Source organism: Phycodurus eques, chromosome 7 (genome assembly GCF_024500275.1).
Source record: "Phycodurus eques isolate BA_2022a chromosome 7, UOR_Pequ_1.1, whole genome shotgun sequence".
Classification (NCBI taxonomy): Eukaryota; Metazoa; Chordata; class Actinopteri; order Syngnathiformes; family Syngnathidae; genus Phycodurus; species Phycodurus eques.
The window spans coordinates 4339439-4359566 of NC_084531.1; the positions used below are offsets into that span (position 1 = coordinate 4339439).

Sequence of the window (20128 nt, forward strand, 5' to 3'; positions counted from 1 at the left end):
AGAAATAGGCAATCAAGAATAAAAAAAATCTAATCGATCGGAACATTGCATGTCATTTTGGCAGTTTGCATCTTGACTTACTGTAATGGTATACTATACTGTAACAAATATTGACGATTTCATTAGCCCCACCACCCTAATTGTCTATTTCGGGTGGAAATAAAATGAATAATGCTTGCATGTCATTCAGACGCCTTTGTGCGTCTTTTGCTATTTGCTGCATTTGGGTTATCTTGTAAAGACGGAAACAAAACACGCTGGGCCAACCCGTGACGAGGCCATTGACGTCACTTCCGGGATACTGGGACGAGTCAAAGACAGCTGGAATGTCGTCATCAAGCGACGCTGAAAGTGCTTGTTAAAGGTATGTAAAAGCGCAACCCCGAACAATTAAGACCTCTCAGAATAACGTCATTTCTTTTTGGTAGTGGTGGTGTTGCCATACGTCTCGGATGTCGGACTATAACTAGCTGCTACGGCCAACCCCGGTCAAAAGGAGTATTTCGCTGTAAACTCGCCTAAAACATTATGTATTCAGCAGTAATGGTCCAGCAGTTAGCATGCCGTCCTATTTTGGCGGCTGTAATAGCACGAGTTGTTATGGTGTATATGAGATGATCTGCTTCAAAAGCGGACTTCATTCAAATAGCTGGCAATTCTGCAATCTACGCGCCATATTGTCGCAATTATGCAATTTGAAAAGCGTCTTTGTCAGTTATTGTAAAATGTAAAGAATTAATATTACTTCGGCCATAACAGAATTTGAGAATTTGTCTCGATATCCCTGAAATGACAACTTTTATTCGCTCTTTGCTCCTTTCTGCCGCCATATCTTATCACCCAACTGAGGAGGAATTGTGCATTGCATGCACACACAAAAATAAAATAAAAAATGAAATGCTGTAAAATCACTGTTTTCCAATGTGTGCCGACTTTATGGTTCCTTTATGAAATTGTAATTAAATGTAGGATTTTATATAGCATTTACAATATATCAGCGAACCAATTATTAAATTAGATAAATGATTAAAAATCAATGCTTATGTTTTAAATATCCGATTTCCGGATTTAATGTCCTGTAATGCTATCACTAGTTGAGGGCACCAGCAAAAATGCAAAACTGGCCAGGAAGGAGCCAAAAAGGATCCTGAGAGGCTCCATTGCACAGTGATGATTATTGGGTCACTTTAGTTTTTTTTAACCAGTGTAGTTTGAATGCTGATAAATTGACAAAAAAAAAACAAAGTGTCCATAGGAGGAATGATCATTTACTTGGTTGATTTCTTTGACAGTAGCAGAAAAAGACTGAGCAGCGAAAGAGGTCAAATCGAAGGGAACATTTCTTCAGGTAAGATCCAACTGGCATAATTTATGAACTGCAACCTTAATCTGTCAAACATTTCGGTAATTGTCAGTAATGATTGAGAGAAGTGGTTCTCAACTGGTGGGTCGGGACTCAGAAGTGGGTTGCAAGTGTCACGTATGGGGAGTAGCTGGACCCAAGAGCAGGCAGAGGCAGATGCAAAATGATGAACAGTTTATTGAGGAAAGGTATGGGCGGTGGTCCTAGGTGGGTTGGCAGGCGGTGGCGTGGACAGGCGGCAGGAATGACAGGAGTAAAAAAAGGAACAATGAATAGAGTGATTTACGTGAGGTAAATGGGCCGTGGTACGGTGGGAAGTAACCAATACTTTGGCAAGGATTTCCTGGAACAGGCAGGCTTATATACCGGTGGTGATGAGGCTGATTGGAGACAGGTGCTGAAAACCGAGGGGGGGAGATGCAAAGCGCCCTCCCGCGCACCAATAATGGAACTACAGGGCAGTATATGACAGCAAGCCTATTATGGGTGCATTGCAAACACATAGTAAAACATGTGAACCCCAATTTGGACTTGGGATGTAACGGTACAATGAGTCCTCTGGTCACAGCAGGAGAGGGAGGCGCTCCTGCCAGGCGCCTTCTGGCTTCAGCATCCAGTTGGATAACAGATTTGATCTCCTTGATCAGGATGATTTTCCCCCCAGCTACCTCCTCTCACTTCACGTGGGCTGCCTGCTGCCCTCCCTGCTGTCTTCCATTTAGAGAATATTAGTTAATGTGGGAATAAATTATATTGCATCTGAACAGTCAGAGTTGACCAAGAAAACCTTCAATGACCTGCTCAACTTCTTAAGAAGCTCTGGTAAATCTGCTTTAATCAGTGGTACAAATTCCTACACTCTGCCGTGGTTCTGAGCGTTTCAGTAGATTTCTCAGCCTCCGTACTTGACTCCAGTCTGCTTGCAAGGCTCACAATGTTCACTTCATTGATAATTCAAATTTATTTTGGAGTCGTTTTTCAAGACTGACGGTATTCATCCAAACAAGCTGGGTAGTCACATACTAGCAGACAATATACATTATAACATGATCTGCACTCATGAATGCCTATTTTCCCAGCCATACAGATTAATTTCCATCTCTTCACCTACTATTTCTGTTTATCCTCGTCTGCCTCATCGTCCTCTTCTGTGGTCCCACATCCGCTGCCAGTGATAATGCCCCCTTCAGGCCTCACTTGTCACTAACAGAACCTCCTATTCAGACAATTCAGACTATTGTGACAAACAGGGTGCCGTGCCCACATAATGGATTAAAACATGCAAATGCAAACAATCTGTCCTATGAGTCGCCAGTTTATGCTATCAGCCAATGGGAAACCCCTATTGACGGAATAGCTAACATTAGCATTAGCTCACGGGAGGGATTTACCTTCAAATAACAAATATTTACACACAAACGCCGTAGTAACACATGCAGACAGACAATATAACAATACTCATGGGCCTATATTCTTCCTAATCTGTGAAAAATGAGTTTAATAGTTTTATTGCGATCTACTTGTTTTTTTTTTTTTTTTTTTTTTTTGAAAGCTTACTGTAATATGCAGCTCCTTCCATGCATCACACCACACTGCCCCCAAAAGGCCACGTGCATACAGCAGGAGCAGCAGATGCAGTCATGGCCTTGTATAAAAATAAAGAACTGCTTTCCACCCCCTGACTGTCGAGCAAGAAATCACAGTGAAAGTTTCCTGTTTTAGGTCAATTAAGATTTGCTAAATGCCGGAATATTGACAACTTTTTTTTTTTTCTAAAACATACATATAATAGACAATACAATCACCCCAGGCGTGCCAATGTTTTAGCTATGGCTGTATTATGTATGTATACACACACACAGACACACGCACACTGGGGCAAAAAATTGATTTAGTCAGCCACCATTTGTGCAAGTTCTCCCACTTAAAAAGATGAGAGAGGCCTATAATTTTAATCATAGGTATACCTCACCTATGAGAGACAAAATGAGAAAAAAATAATTTCTAAAGAAATTATTAGAACATTATGGTGGAAAATAAGTATTTGGTCATCTATAAGCAAGCAAGATTTCTGGCTCTCACAGACCTGTAACTTCTTCTATAAGAGGCTCCTTTGTCCTCCACTCATCTGTATTAATGGCACCTGTTTGAACTCGTTATCAGTATAAAAGACACCTGTCCACAACCTCAAACAGTCACACTCCAAACTCCACTATGGCCAAGACTAAAGAGCTGTCAAAGGACACCAGAAACAAAATTGTAGACCTGCACCAGGCTGGGAAGACTCAATCTGGAATAGGTAAGCAACTTGGTGTGAAGAAATCAACTGCGGGAGCAATTATTAGAAAATGGAAGACATACAAGACCACTGATAATCTCCCTCGACCTGGGGCTCCACGCAAGATCGAACCCCGTGGGGTCAAAATTATCACAAGAATGGTGAGCAAAAATCCCATAAACACACGGGGGGACCTAGTGAATGACCTGCAGAGAGCTGGGACCAAAGTAACAAAGGCTACCATCAGTAACACAATTTGTCGCCAGGGACTCAAATCCTGCAGTGCCAGATGTGTCACCCTGCTTAAGCCAGTACATGTCCAGGCCCATCTGAAGTTTTCTGGAGAGCATTTGGATCATCCAGAAGAGGATTGGGAGAATGTCATGGTCAGATGAAACCAAAATAGAACTTTTTGGTAAAAACTCAACTTGTCGTGTGTGGAGGAGAAAGAATGCTGAGTGGCATCCAAAGAACACCATACCTACTGTGAAGCATGTGTACCTACTGTGAAGCATGGGGCTGTTTTTCTGCAAAGGGCCCAGGACGACTGATCCGTGTAAAGGAAAGAATGAATGGGGCCATGTATTATGAGATTTTGAGTGAAAACCTCCTTCCATCTGCAAAGGCTTTGAAGACGTGGCTGGGTCTTTCAGCATGACAATGATCCCAAACACACCGCCCGGGCAACGGAGGAGTGGGTTCGTAAGAAGCATTTCAAGGTCCTGGAGTGGCCTAGCCAGTCTCCATATCTCAACCCCATGGAAAATGCTTGGAGGGAGTTGAAAGTCTGTGTTGCCCAGCGACACCCCCAAAATATCACTGCTCTCGAGGTGATCTGCATGGAGGAATGGGCCAAAATACCAGCAACTTTGTGTGAAAACCTTGTGAAGACTTACAGAAAACGTTTGACCTCTCTCATTGCCAACAAAGGGTATATAGCAAAGTATTGAGATGAACTTTTGTTATTGACCCAATACTTATTTTTCACCATAACGTGCTAATAAATTCTTTAAAAATCAGACAGTGATTTTCTAGATTTTTTTTTTCTTCTCATTTTGTCTCTTATAGGTGAGTTATACCTATGATGAAAAATGTGTGTGTGTGTGTGTGCATATATATATATATGTATGTTTTACAATAATACCTAACTATATTGATTTTACATGTGGCTCAAAAAAAGCAAAGCGTGGAGAGTCTCTATCACGAAAATGAATGGGGCGATCACTGCCAGTAGCCTCTCAAATTTTTTCTATAGCTACAGCGGCCAGGGCAATCTGCTTCTTCCTTGACAATCATACCATGTATTTGTTGGTCAATAAAAAATAATACTGCACAAAATACAGTATGTGATACGGTACCTAAAAATGTTGTTTCTCGATAAGAACACCAGGGGTCGCAGGTTATCCGTTGCAGCAAGTTTGTATGTGCGTGAGGGTTAATCACCAGGTGTGCAGGTGTAAGTCGCTGTAATTCTTAATTGTACAGTTCAGTCACATCCGGGCGCATTGTTCGGGGTGCAGTAGGTCTAACATCTAAGCAATGTGTGGTTGTGTTTAAAAATATGATATACATCTGTTTTGAAAGGCTTTTTTTTAACAATACATTTTCTTTATTGTTCTTAACTTCTATAGAAGTGGGCTGGAACTTAGGAACAATAGAAAATACAGGTCCCTGTGGAACAACAGTTGAGAACCACTGATCAAGATAAACCAAAATCAAGGAATGGCGGAGAGCAAAACAATCGTAGGAACTTTAAACATCTACAATGCCTTTTTTTTTTTTTTTTTAACAAGGTGTCGCCACAGAACCAACGAAGATTACAATATTTGATGTTTAGGCTTTGTTAGTGTTTACATATATCATATTTGTATAAATAAATGATGTACATGTATTTAAAATTTGTCTGAAGACACCAACCATTAAGAAGACACAATTTTAGCAAGTTTGGGCTCAAACAATCATTGAATTAAACCGTAGTTATGTTCTTTAGTGTTGCTGAAACAGAAGTCAGCTGTTTTCCGGGTTTGGTCACATGACGCTCTCAAATGGCAAATGTCTGGCCTGTACCGCAGGCCAGAAGTGATGATAGTTGTTTTCAACTGACGTATGTCAGCCAGTGTCTCTAAAAGCTTGTCCTTGCTTATGCATGTACAGTAATAAGCCATTGATCCTTCCATTATCCAAACCACTTATCCAGTTTAGGGCGACAGAGGTAGCACAAGCCCATATCAGATGACTTGGGGTGAATTACACCCTTTGCTGCTCACCAGTCATTCACAATGGTGACGCATGAAAACAATCATTCACGCCCACATTGACACCGACTTCCATTTTGAGTTTTCACTGAGTCATGTTTTGAGACCATGCCAGGAAGCTGGAATATCTCAAGAGAACTCACAAAGGCACAGGGAGAATATAGAACAGGCCAATGCTGAGATTCAAACCCAGATCCCAACCCAAACCTTCATGCTGTGTGGAAGCAGTGGAAACCAATAATCCACCCTGAAAAGACATTATTTTCAGTTTCACTCAGCTATTGTGATTAGTGAGTAATCTGACCAGCCAGTATCTGTTGAGTCATTGCTATAATCCTGGTCAAACAGGGGAGACTGTTCAGAAGACAATGGAGTCACCAGTGTGCAAGGATGGCCGAACATTTGTCGAGGTGATCAATGAAAAGTACAGTCCGGAGAACTTTCCGTGCCGTCGAGGGCTTGGCATAGGGGTAGTGGTGGTGCCCACTGCATCTCCCCAAGGTTCCCCCATGAAAGGTGAGCTGGATCATTTATATCTAATTGATAGCTCTGTGCATGATGATCACTCTTACCTCTAGTGATGTAATTATGAAAGTGTAGGCAGTGAGCCAGTTGCGAAAAGGTTTGCTCGCTGTGAGAAAATGAGAAAAATGAACGACAAACATCAAGTCAGTGATTCTTGTCTTAAAACCTTTGCCAAGCACACACACAAAAAAAAGATGACCGTATGAAAAGTATGTATGTAATTTAGTATAACCAAGGCTCTTTAATGTTGGCTCACTTTTTGCAAGTTTCAACACAACACGGGGCAACTGGGTCAAGTATGAGTGCCCACTCATTCCCTCCAGCAGCACTGCGGTAACAATGGATTGACATTAGTTTATAAAGGATGCTACTAATTGGCCTCGAGAACTCTTTGTAAGACCATTTACAGTAAACATGGCTCCTTACTGCATTTTTGGTTTCTTTTTTTGTTTTTTTGTTTTTTTTTTGCTTTGGCTCAACTGCTTCAGGCTGAAAGGTAAAGGAGAAATTGCACCTCTGATGACGGATACACAGGCAAAAATGTTGGTACCCTTTTATTAGGAAAACACAAACCCAACCCAAGGGTCACTGAAGTAATTAAAAAAACTGACAAAGGAATAATAAATACATTTTTTAAAAATACAGAAAATTAACCAATGTGAAAGTGAAAATCATGGATCGTTTTTTTTGTAATTCAATGGAATTTTATTTTCTAAAAACATACCATGCAAGGGTGCCAACTCGGGGCTGCAAGTAACGATTGTTTTCATAAACGATTCATCTGTTGTTTTTTGTTTTGTTTTTTATTGATTTTTTTTTTTTTAAAAATCTTTTGTATCTCTTTATTCAAAAACAGAACATTATTTCAAGTTTGCCAAAAACGCACGAACATAAATTTATTCAGATTCTGTTGCCGGTTTGATCTGTATGGACACAAATGTCGATCATTGTTTTCCAAAGTAAAAGCAGGTGTTTACAATGGTGTTATTTTGATTAAACACAAAGATAGTCTGCTTTCAAGGTGGACTACAGAAATCGGAAAATATTACTGTTGAAACTTTCAATTAAACAAGGTCTCTAAACAATTGATTATTAAAATAGCTGTACAGTATATTAATTTAATAGTTGATTAATAGACTAATTATCGCAACTGTAGTGGCAACAAATGACTCTACATGTATCAGAATCAGAATCATCTTTATTTGACAAGTGTCCAAAACACACAAGGAATTTGTCTCCGGTAGTATACCTACAGGTTGAAGTGATTCCAAGAGAAATACTGTAAACAACTCAGTCATAGCATAATGGTGTAAGCATAAATGGAGGAAGACCAACGATTGTAATAGTTAGCATCCTCACTGAACGTCTTAAATCTAGATGCTCACTCATGGAAAAAAATGAGCAAGATTAAACTTTAAATGACGGATCATGTTAAGTATTCAAAAAGAATAAGAGTGTCTTATTTTGGACATGTAACATTCACGTTATTTATACAGGCGGCAAGGTGACCGACTGGTTAGCACATCTGGGTCACAGTTTTGAGGACTGGGGTTCAAATCCCAGCCTCGCCTGTTGTGGCGTTTGCATGTTCTCCCCGTGCCTGTGTGGGTTTTTTCCGGGTACTCCGGTTTCCTCTCAGATCCCCAAAACATGCAAGATATGGTTAATTGAAAACTCTATAAATTGCCCGTAGGTGTGAATGTGAGTGCGAATGGTTTTGTTTCTATGTGCCCTGCAATTGGCTGACGGCCAGTTCAGGGTGGACCCCGCCTCTCGCCCGAAGATAGCTGGGATAAGCTCCAGCACGCCCGCAACGTTAGTGAGCATAAGCGGTTCAGAAAATGGATGGATCGATGTGTTACTTATACAGTGGAAGCACTGAGGTTGAACACCATTCCGCTCTGGGACACTGTCCATGTGAAGGAATAAGCAAGAACACTAACGAAAAGCAGATGGCTTGGCACCCAACTATTTCGTATTTTTATTTGATAAAACTTAGCAATGTGTTAGATTTTCTTCTCTCTATAAAACGGTTTCTCTGATTTGGCGTAAAATTATTTTCCACTTCCCTTTCAGACCGTCTGAACTTGCCCAGTGTGCTGGTGTTGAATGGATGTGGAATCAGCAGGGCAGGAGACCAGAGTGAAATTGCTGCCTTCTGTGCCCATGTCATGGAGCTGGACCTGTCCCATAACAAGCTGCAGGACTGGCATGAGGTGCTGTCTCTGGGTTTGTTGATTTATTCACTTTCAATTTTTCCAGGTAATACAGAAATTATCAAAGAGAGGGTGATTCAGTGTGTGTTGTCTTTGTTATAATGGCACATGGCTCCCAGTAGCCCATCAACTCAAGTTTATTTTCTGGGCACCTATCTTCATTAGCGCACAACAACATTTCTCAAATCAACATTACGTCTTTTCAGATCAGTAAAATTGTGTCAAACATCCCCAATCTGGATTTCCTTAATCTGAGCTCCAACCCGCTAGCAGGGATGACCCTTGAGCCACAGTGTGCTGAAGCCTTTTCTCGGGTCCGACGCCTCGTCCTTAACAACACCCAAGTGTCCTGGGACACTGTGATGCTGCTCACCCGTGAGATACCCGAGTAAGGGATGGCCTAATGCTAGTACAGTATTGACTGTGACGGATGGCTGTGTTATAACCACTGTAACGGCGGGTGACGCCAACAAATGAAGTGATCGAAGTTGTCTTGCAGGCTCGAAGAGTTGTTCCTGTGCCTTAATGAGTACAGTTGCGTGCGAGCCACCAGCGTGGCCTGCCCCAGCCTCCGCCTGCTTCACATCACAGACAACAGCCTACACGACTGGGCCGAAGTCCGCAAGTTTGGATCCATGTTTCCTAGCCTGGACACTCTGGTCATGGCTAACAACAACTTAGCATCAATACAGGACAACCAGGATATCCTACAACGGCTCTTCCCCAATCTTCGCAGCATCAACCTCCACAACTCAGGTTAGTGGCTCTTTACTTGCTCAAATAATTGCGGTTGCTGGATGAAGTCTCTTTATACGAGGGGCAGTCAAAAAGTAAAGAGACTAATTTAATTTAATCGACTAATAATAGAGTTTTTTTAAATCAGAAATGTTCATGGGTTGTAGTTTTAAATACTTGTTTGGTTTATTTAAAATGGAAAAATGTTTGTTCAAGCCTGTCCTCCTCCTGTCAGTCATTTTGGAAATGACATCATAATTGGATGCCCTTTTCCCCCCCACAGTCTAAACAATGTACGTTAGGTAACTGAAGACTTTAAAGTATCTGTAGATGTGAATGCCTATTTGGTGTCCAGTCCATGGTGTTTCATTACCATGACGACCGGGGGAGGTCTAGCCAGGTGATCGAACAGGCAGGAGCCTGATTTACTTGCGGGAGACAACTCTGTGAAAGCAAGTGGCTAAGAAAGACATAAGCATTTTTACTTGTGGAGGCAGCAGTTCAGCCCGTATGAGGTGGCTCGGGCAATTGGTTAAGATGCCTCCCGGACACCTCTGGTGAGATGTTCCAGGCACAACCCACTGGGAGGGGACCCCGGGGACGACCCAGGACACGCCAGAGAGACTACGTATCTTGGCTGGCTTGGGAACGCCTCGGGATTCCCCCCGGAAGAGCTGGATGAAGTGGCTGGGAAAGGGAAGTCTGGGCTTCCCTGCTTAAGCTGCTGCCAAGCCACCCAACCTCGAATAAGCGGATGGATGGTCTACTTATGACAAAACAAAATATTTATATTGATTGCCTGAACATGATACTTTTTCAAAATTCCCCATCTGTTACTGGAAACTTAACAGAATTTTCCTAGATATTTTCCACCACTTTGTATCCCTACAAGCCATTCAAAAGTCGATTTTTAATAATAGGTCTCCTTTAAATCTGACTAGGTCTTAATCAATGGGAAGACATTGAGAAGCTGAACTTCTTTCCCAAGCTGGAGGAAGTGCGATTACAAGGCATCCCCCTACTGCAGACGTACACCAATGTAGAGCGGCGCAGCTTGATGATAGCACAGTGAGTCCCATTAAAATTAAATGCAGTACAGAGATGGTTTTGGTTTCTTTTTACACTGCATGCCTAGGATACTGTATCTACATCTGTCATATGCATTTCGTGCATTTGATATTCACGTCATAAACACAAATATCTGTCTGATAGCTCCATCATGATTGTGTGTGTGTGTGTGTGTGTGTGTCTTTAGACTTCCCTCCATATCCCTGCTGAATGGCAGTGTTGTAACTGAAAGTGAGAGAGAAGATGCCGAGAGGTTTTTTATCCGTTACTACTTGCACTGTCCTGAGGAAGAGCTGCCTCACACGTATGTACTGTATGCAACTTCCCTGCAGACCTATGCTTCACTGACCTGTGCATACAATAACAAAATTGACAATGACAAAATCTGGCTCTATATCCTATACCAGTGCAACTCAATGAATTAGAATAGTGTTAAAAGCCTTCTTTAGTTAGGTAATTCTATTCCAAAAAGTGAAACTCATAGCGATGCACTACACACACTCAGTGTGAAATATTTCATGATTTCTTTAATATACGTATAATTTTGATGATTATATCTTACAGCAAACAAAAACCCCAAATTCCATCTCTCGAAACTAGAGCATTCCGTAACAGTCAAGAAACAAATGATTTTTTTATGTATAAGTTAGGCAAGAATTTGCCCGTGAAAAGTATTTTTACAAGTGTTTAATGAATCTCTATAATGTATGAGTACTGAAATGAACTTTTCTACGATATTCTAATTTATTGAGATATAAATGTTCATCTCATTTATAGACTCATCAGCCTCTTCATTAAGTACACGTCCTTTATTCTATCATTTAACCCTTTACAAGATGCCTTTGTAAATGCAACGCAGTAATGTAGGAATTTGATTGACATTGGCAGTTTAGCAATTTCACAATTTTTGTACAAGTTGTAATTCGACCAAAAATATCAGGAAAAAAAAGACGCCACCGCATTCCACTGGAGGTGTCAGCATATCATGCAAGCCTGTATTCCAGATTGCATGCAAAAAGTAACTTCTGTGTTTGCATTATTATCTGCCTTGTTGTCTTTCTTTTTTACAACAATTCTGCATTCTGAGTCCCAATATTAACAGTGGTTAATGGCTAACTTGTTTTCCACACGCGTGGCAGTTAAGAATGTACAGTTATTAAAGGCATACTAATGAGAGATTCGACCCTCTGCTGCTTACCCCTTTAGATTTCCTCCAAATTGAACATCCCTAACCTTTGAATGCAAGTCAGGTGATTTATGTAGCTGAAAGTGAACCGTCTAACAGTGGACGATGTGAGCAATATATTTACTGTGTACTAAAATGTTAAATTTTAGGCTGGATGAACAAGTCTACAATGTGGCTTGCAGGCATTTTTGTCTTTACAGGGCTTTTTTTTTTTCTTTTTTCTTTTTACATAACCTGAATTTGTACGCAAATCGGAATGGAACTTAATCTATATCACTAATCTATACTAACACAGTTGTAAAGTCATTATTACAGTAAAGATTTGTTTGAAAAATACAATTCTATGCCATAAGTGTAAATCAAATGAAAGCCATAACAAAAAAGTGAACAATTCCTTAACTTACTTTTGTTTAATTGTTTTATATTTTATCATAGATACCATTGTCTGATAAACAAGTATGGGAAGTTGGAACCTCTGGCCGAGATCGACCTGCGACCACGTTGCCATGCTCAAGTTGAGGTTCACTGTGAAGAAAAAGTGGAACAGGTCTGTCACTTAATTGCACCATGTACAATTTTCCCCTTGATTAAATTTTATGGAGCAACTATATTGACAAAAATCAAATCAAAGCAAAGCATAATCACTCAAAAGCCAGACATCCAGTTTGTCTAAAATGCTTGGAAAATGTGTATTTTTCCAGCTCAACATCCGTTTAGACCAGACAGTGGCCGAGCTGAAGAAGCAGCTGACGTCAGTGGTGCAGCTGTCTACCAACAGGATGAGGCTGTATTATATCGACAAGAACAGCGCTTTTGGCCCGGACGAACTCAAGTACAACACGCGAGCACTTCACTCCTACAATATCCAAGATGGTGATGAGATTCTTGTTGTGCCCAAGACGAAGTGAACCGCTGGCTGCCAGCTGGTCATTTTCTTTACCGAATGATTAATTGGCTTAGTTGTGGATTGGTTAGCTGACTTTGGAAAACGATTATAATGTGTATATCTCATAGCTCTAGAGCCTGTGTGATAAAATGAAGAGTAAAAACGAAGATGAGCTTCATCCCGATGTCTCAACACTGGACCGCAGTGTGCTGCTGGGTTGCCACTGGTCTTTTACTGTAATTAGCTTTAGTTTATGGCATCCACTGAGATGCAGCAAGTGGAGGACTGATCAAGAGAGAAAACATGTAGGCACCACAAAGCTTCCAATGGGATGGTACTGCTGCACCTTTATCTCTGCATGAATGCACCATAACTGCATTGACAAGTGAGCAACAACACTTGCTTGGCCAATTGTAGCAAAAGCTACATCGGACCATCAAGAGGCAGTGCTGCTAAGTGGAACCAGTAAGCGTTGAGAACGGCATCATTTGTAATCTTCATTTCCCAACGGCGTCTTATAGACATCTTCTAGATTCATTTTGTTCTTCAGTTGTGTTTATTTAAAGCAGATGGCACAAACCCATGTTATATCATACTCCAAAACTACTTGACCTTTTTAGAGCCATAACTGTGTTAAGAATGAGGGAAAAAATATATAAGAATTTAGATGGATGGATCCCGTTTGTAGATAGTACATTTCCTTTACAGTGCCTTGAAAAAGTATTCATACCCCTTGAGCTTTTTCACGATGTGACCTCACCATCATAAAGTTGAATGCATCTTGTTGAGATTTTATGTGATAGACCAACATAAAGTAGCACATAATTGTGAGGTGCAATGAAAATGCTATACGATTTTCAAAATGTTAAGCACGTATACACTTGAAAAGAGTGATGTGCTTTTGTATTCAGCCCCCTGTACATTGATAACCCCTAAATACAAAAGACCCTTGCAGCTTAAACGCAGCGAAAGGTGGCTCTACAAAGTATTGACGCAGGGGGGGTTGAATACAAACGCACACCACATTTTTTAACCTTTTTATTTGCTTAAACTATAGCATTTCCATTCCACTTTACAATTGTGTGCTACTTTGTTGGTCAATCACATAAAATCTCAATTTTTTAAAAAAAATTACGTTTGTGGTTGTAAGCTGGCAAAATGTGAAATAGTTCAAGAGGTACGAATACTTTCTCAAGTCACTGTAGTCTAAGAATTATCCACAGTGATCTTTGATAAGCTAAAACAAAACTGTTTTCACATCTTTGTTTTTGAAAAAGCAATCAATATGCAAATATTAAAAATTAAATGTTTAAGCATTTAGCAACATGACACTAACTGTTATTTTGTTTGTCCACTAAAGGCTTCATAAATCACTGAGTGTATCTTTTACATGATTCCTGTAAAGTTTCATATACAACCCCAATTCCAATGAAGTTTGGACTTTGTGTTAAACATAAATAAAAACAGAACACAATGATTTGCAAATCGTGTTCAACCTATATTTAATTGAATACACTACAAAGACAAGATATTTAATGTTCAAACTGATAAACCTTTATTATTTTAGCAAATAATCATTAACTTAGAATTTTATGACTGCAACACGTTCCAAAAAAGCTGCGACAGGTGGTAAAAAAAGACTGAGAAAGTTGAGGAATGCTCATCAAACACCTGTTTGGAACATCCCACAGGTGAACCGGCTAATTGGGAACAGGTGCGTGCCATAATTGGGTATAAGCTCCTTAGCTTCAGTCATTGCCAAGCAAAGATGGGGTGAGGTTCACCTCTTTATGAACAAGTGCATGAGAAAATAGTCGAACAGTTTAAGGACAATGTTCCTCAACGTACAATTGCAAGGAATTTAGGGATTTCATCATCTACGGTCCATAATGTCATCAAAAGGTTCAGAGAATCTGGCGAAATCACTGCATGTAAGCGGCAAGGCCGAAAACCAACATTGAATGCCCGTGACTTGGGATCCCTCAGGTGGTACTGCATCAAAAACTGACATCAATGTGTAAAGGATATCACCACATAGGCTCAGGAACACTTCAGAAAACCAATGGTAGTAAATAGTTAGGCGCTACATCCGTAAGTGCAACTTGAAACTCTACTATGCAAAGCAAAAGCCATTTATCAACAGGCCCAGAGAAGCCGGCGGCGTTTCTGGGCCCGAGCTCATCTGAGATGGACTGATGCAAAGTGGAAAAAGTGTTCTGTGGTCCGACGAGTCCACATTTCAAATTGTTTTTGGAAATTGTGGACGTCGTGTCCTCCGGGCCAATGAGGAAGAGAACCATCCGGACTGTTAAGGACACAAAGTTCAAAAGCCAGCATCTGTGATGTATGGGGCTGTGTTAGTGCCAATGGCATGGGTAACTTATACATCTGTGAAGGCACCATTAATGCTGCAAGGTACATACAGGTTTTGGAGAGACATATGCTGCCATCCAAGTAACATATTTTTCATGGACACCCTGCTTATTTCAGTAAGACAATGGCAAACCACATTCTACACATGTTACAACAGCGTGGCTTCGTAGTAAAAGAGTGCGGGTACTAGACTGGCCTGCCTGCAGTCAAGACCTGTCTCCCATTGAAAATGTGTGGTGCATTATGAAGCGTAAAATACGACAACGTAGACCCCGGACTGTTGAACAGCTGAAGCTGTACATCGAGCAAGAATGGGAAAGAATTCCACCGACAAAGCTTCAACAATTAGTGTCCTCAGTTCCTAAACATTGATTTTTGTTAAAAGGAAAGGTGATGTAACACAGTGGTAAACATGCCATGGCCCTGTGGCTCAGTTGGTCGAGTCAGTCATCCACTGACCAAACAATTAGCAGTTTAAGTCCCAGCTCTGACTGTCTGCTATTTAAGCATCCTTGGGCAAGACACTGAACCTTAACATGCCTCCAGGTTGGCATTGTAAATGAGAAGCTGTTCTCAGTGGCCCTACCTGGTTAAACAAAGTAAACATGCCCCTGTCCCAGCTTTTTTGGAACGTGTTTCAGGTATCAAATTCAAAATGAGTCAATATTACCTAAAAATAAATAAATTATTTTTTAAAAATTAAAGTTTATCATTTCCAACATTAGATGTATTCTTGTTGTAGTGTGTTCAATAGAATATAGGTTGAAATGCATTTGGGAATCATTATATTCTGTTTTTATTTACGTTTTACACAACGTAAATAAAAACGTTCCATCTTCATTGGAATTGAATGAAGATGGAATTGGGGTTTGTACATATAAAAAAAAGTACACACTCTACTTAAGTACAAAAGTAAAAATTAATTTTGACTGTCAATTATATACATACCTGTTTTGATAGCTTGGCACAAACAAACAAAAAACTCTGCACGCACGCTCCTTGTACTGCTGGTACTAAGACAGATATTGTTGGCTTAGGCCTTAATGCCATATGGCATGTTCTCATAGCTTTGCTAATATTGTAAAAGACAAAACAAATGCTAGTCACCCTAATGATAAAAAGTGAAAAATACACCCTAATTGTATGTTTTCATTGATTTATTTTTTGTAATTATTATTTATTTTATTCTCTTAAATAAGGCAAAGAATGTGGTCTTGCTTCTCCAAATCTGCTGCATCGTCGTCGTTAATGCGCCAACTGCTTTACGTTCGTCCATGTTGCTGCTGTTCATGGTTTTTTAGCCTTCCAAGTCTTCAAGATTGCAGTCAATCAAAATCTTAATCATGGTTGACTTTTTGACTTTTTTCATGTCAACTGTAGAGGTTGAAAAAATGTAAAGCCTATTTTGACAAAGCAGTCTCTTTTCAAATAGAGGGAGTAAAACTAAAAAGTCGTCAGACAAAACATTCAAAGTACATATACCTTAAAAATCTACTTAAGTACGGTAACAAAGTATTTGTACTTTATTACTTCCCTTCAATGGCATTTATTTTTCATAATTGTATAAATTAATCTATTAATCTATTTATTTATTTTTTTGGTAGTGTATTATACCCCACAGTATCCAATGATCCTTGCTTTAAACAGTAACTTATTAAGCTTACATAGTATTTATTGATAACACCACTGCTGTACTTGAATATCAGGAAATGTAATTAATTAAGCTAAAGTATAATGACATAGCACTTGCTTGTTCCTGCACAGTGAGTCCAACACGTAAGTGCTGCATCAACATCTAAGTGTACACCCAAGTGTGAAGTTGTTGTGTGTTAATCAGTGAGAGGTTAGTCTGAAGTGCACAAATATTTTCTGGGTGGATGTCTTTTACATCACGCATGTTTATTGGTTTGCAAGGAAAGTTTGAGTAGTGTGTCTGCTGAATAAACTTGACCAAAAGTTTTGTATTACCTGTTGTGTAATCCTTTTTTTCTTTTTCTTTTTTCTTCATTAACTCTGTAATATTATTTTTTTGTGTCTTTCTGCTGTAACCATGCACAGGGTCAACCCTGGAATGCTTGAATGAAAATGACTATCTGTAACATTAAAGATTCTCGCCCATGTTAACTGAGGTTTAAGTTATTACATGGTCACAACAGTATATTAAACAAAGCCTTTAAACATCATAACAAAGAGGGCAAGTATTTATTTCCCTGTAAACTGAGCCAGTGAACCACTTGAATGAGTAATAAAATGAAAGTTAAGGCAAAGGAGGAAAACAGATTTTGGTCAAAAATGTTTAAGCGTGGCATCATTTTTATCTGATGGATGTTTACTATTCAATTAAATTCTCCATGAGGCAGGTTAGTGATGAGCATTTTGAGTGTTTCAGACGACAGTAATTCCAATGACTTGAACAGTATCCAGATTATGCGCAGACATTGCCATTGAAATAGCAACGACACTGAAAGTGTTTTATTCAGCACGCGTTACTTACAAAATGGGCCACCTTTCACCTTCAATTGGTCTTTACACAGCCAGTGGTATCGGAGACCATAATGTCTTGCGCTGAATCTTGAGAGAGGAGCAATTATTTCATTTTAAACCTTGTCTCAGAGCAATAGTTGAAAGAAATGAACTTGGAAGAAATAGTGGATGTTGTTTTTGATGATGAACATCTCACACTTGTCCTGTCTTTGTTGGTGAGGTTAAGGTAGTCGGACTGTTAATCAGCTCAGAATTTGGAAGGGGAATCGGGTAACAAATGTCGAAATAATATTACATGTATCCAGCTGACACGACTGTCTTTGTTGGTATTCCCTTCCATAGTATACAAAAAAAGGTTTGACAAAGCAGTGATGTGCAGTTCTTTGTCTTGTACGCAAAGGGGAACCGCTTTTGGGTACTACAATATCTAGCACCCGATGGTTCTATATACCACCAAATGAGAACCAAATGGTTTTATCATTGCCATTACTCATTGGCTATTCATGACAATATATAAAGAACTGCATTGTGCAACATGGAATAAAATAAACACAAGTGTTTGATCGAGTTGGAACATCAGTACTGTTATATAAAAGCATATGAGCAACTTAAAAAATAATTGTGCTACAAATCTTTTTTGAAAGCATTCATAAGTGTATGTGTAAGACACTAAACTACATGTATAATTGAGAGGTTTCTCATTCACAATGCCAACCTGACTGCAGACAGCAGGGGGGAAAAAAACCCAATAAAAAACGGCTAAATAAAAGCAAGCACAAAAAAAGTGCAAACGCAATCAACTACATAAAACAAAACAAAACAGAAAAATGTAACATGAAATATAAAATAATACAAAAAGGAGACAAAATTAAAGCAAGTCCAAAACAAAAGCACAAACTATATAGGCGACAGTGAGGTAAGATGCACCCCACCTTTAAGAACAATGTCTATTTTCTTTTAAAATAGAAATAATTTGAATATGAAGATATGTACACAACAGGTATTCCCAAGTAAACACATTTAAAGAGTAATGAAATCACAGTTGACTACAACTTCTACAAGAAAATGTAGAATCATACAAACTTGGTATTTATGTGCAATGTTAAATTTTATTGTCAGATTTTGACATTGCTCTTCAACTGAAACACAAATGTTTCATCAGAATCAGAATCATCTTTATTTGCCAAGTATGTCAAAAAAACACACAAGGAATTTATCTCCGGTAATTGGAGCCGCTCGAGTACGACAACAGATCGTCAATTCACAGAAAACAGACAATTGTGCAAAAAGATGCAGAGTCCTCTAGCACTTAGAGCAGTTTGAAAGACTAATATTGCAATAGTCCGGTGCGATGACCATTGTGCAAAGGGCACCGAGACTTCAAGCGAGTAGTACGATAATCTGGGACAATGTTGATTGTGCAAATGTTGCAGATACTCCTCAGTCAGTGTGCAAATGGAGCAGATGCTACTCTGGCATGAGTGGCCAGTATTGGGAAAAAATTGCCAGCATGTTGCAATGGAATTGTATGTTAGCTGTTAAAGAAGTTGATTGCAAGAGGGAAGAAGCTGTTGGAATGTCTGCTAGTTCTAGTTTGCATTGATCGATAGCGCCGACCTGAGGGAAGGAGCTGGAAGACCATGTATTCAAGTCGTTGGCTCGTGTGCTATTGTTCTCAGCTTGGGGGGATCGTCGTTTGTAATTTGTCAGCGATTGGAATGCACGCCAGACTGATTTAGAGTTGTTAGCGCTAAACTGTTTTTCCAACTTTGCTGCATCGTTCCTCTTTGCAATGTTAATTTCTTTCATCAGCTGGTTTCTAGCTCGATTATACAGGGCCCTGTCCCCGCTTTGATATGCGTCCTCCTTAGCTTGGCGAAGTTGCTTAAGTTTGGCAGTGAACCACGACTTGTTGTTATTGAATGTGCGAAATGACTTTGTTGGTACACAAACCTCTTCACAGAAACTGATATAGGATGTGACAGTGTCCGTATATTCATCCAGGCTGCCAGCTGAATTTTCAAAGACACTCCAGTCTGTGCATTCTAAACAGCTTTGAAGTTCTTTGCTTCACCGGTCCACTTTTTCACTGTTTTCACTGGAGGCTTCGCGCATTTAAGTTCTTGCCTGTATGTCGGTATTAAGTGAATTAAGCAGCGATCAGGCGAGCCCGGTCCTCCTGATCTGCAGTGAAAGCAGGGATCTGCTGGAGGAACAGAGATGGAGGCATTCACTGGAAAGAAGAGGAATGAAGATTAGCCGAAGTAAGACAGAATATATGTGCATGAATGAGAGGGGTGGTGGGGGAAGAGTGAGGCTACAGGGAGAAGCGATAGCAAGGGTGGAGGACTTGAAATACTTGGGGTCAACCCTCCAGAGCAATGGTGACTGTGGTCAGGAAGTGAAGAAACGGGTCCAAGCAGGTTGGAACGGGTGGAGGAAGGTGTCAGGTGTGTTATGTGACAGAAGAGTCTCTGCTAGGGTGAAGGGCAGAGTTTATAAAACAGTGGTGAGGCCAGCCATGATGTACGGATTAGAGACAGTGGCACTGAAATAGGCCTTTGACAAATCACAATTGCAAAGATCTGTTTTAAAGATGTGTAACTACTGTCTTGTTTTAAACCAAATCAACAGTTGACCCAAACACACGGGTACACACGCGCACACACACGTATGTACAGTCGTCTTCCCCACGAAGTCATACTTTCAATGTTGCGCATATTGTATTTAAAAAAAGGTATTTGGTATTTGCATCCATT

General features: G+C 40.0%; 1 protein-coding gene across 6 annotated transcripts; it reads left to right on the plus strand.

Moving 5' to 3' along the window:
- The first annotated feature begins 291 nt into the window (after positions 1-291).
- LOC133405425 (tubulin-specific chaperone cofactor E-like protein) lies at positions 292-16852 on the plus strand. 6 transcript variants are annotated; one of them, XM_061682342.1, is made up of 10 exons: positions 292-364; positions 1293-1348; positions 6245-6412; positions 8498-8650; positions 8911-9025; positions 9137-9393; positions 10314-10440; positions 10628-10744; positions 12062-12173; positions 12328-16852. In XM_061682342.1, exons 3-10 carry the CDS (start codon positions 6265-6267, stop codon positions 12532-12534), a joined length of 1236 nt encoding a protein of 411 aa, XP_061538326.1. In that variant the 5' UTR covers positions 292-364; positions 1293-1348; positions 6245-6264; the 3' UTR covers positions 12535-16852. The 6 variants fall into 6 exon arrangements, with proteins under 6 accessions (XP_061538326.1, XP_061538324.1, XP_061538328.1 ...); XM_061682340.1 differs by having other exon boundaries at positions 8498-8637; positions 8844-9025; XM_061682341.1 differs by having other exon boundaries at positions 301-364; positions 1296-1348; positions 8498-8637; positions 8844-9025.
- The last annotated feature ends 3276 nt before the right edge of the window (positions 16853-20128 follow it).

What these genes read in the sequence shown, in the direction of transcription:
- LOC133405425 (XM_061682340.1), top strand. Translation starts at nt 6,265, where the DNA reads ATGGAGTCACCAGTGTGCAAGGATGGCCGAACATTTGTCGAGGTGATC. An exon ending in CCAAGGTTCCCCCATGAAAG is followed by an intron (nt 6,413 to 8,497) that starts GTGAGCTGGATC and finishes CTTCCCTTTCAG; the next exon opens with ACCGTCTGAACTTGCCCAGT. An exon ending in CATCAACCTCCACAACTCAG is followed by an intron (nt 9,394 to 10,313) that starts GTTAGTGGCTCT and finishes AAATCTGACTAG; the next exon opens with GTCTTAATCAATGGGAAGAC.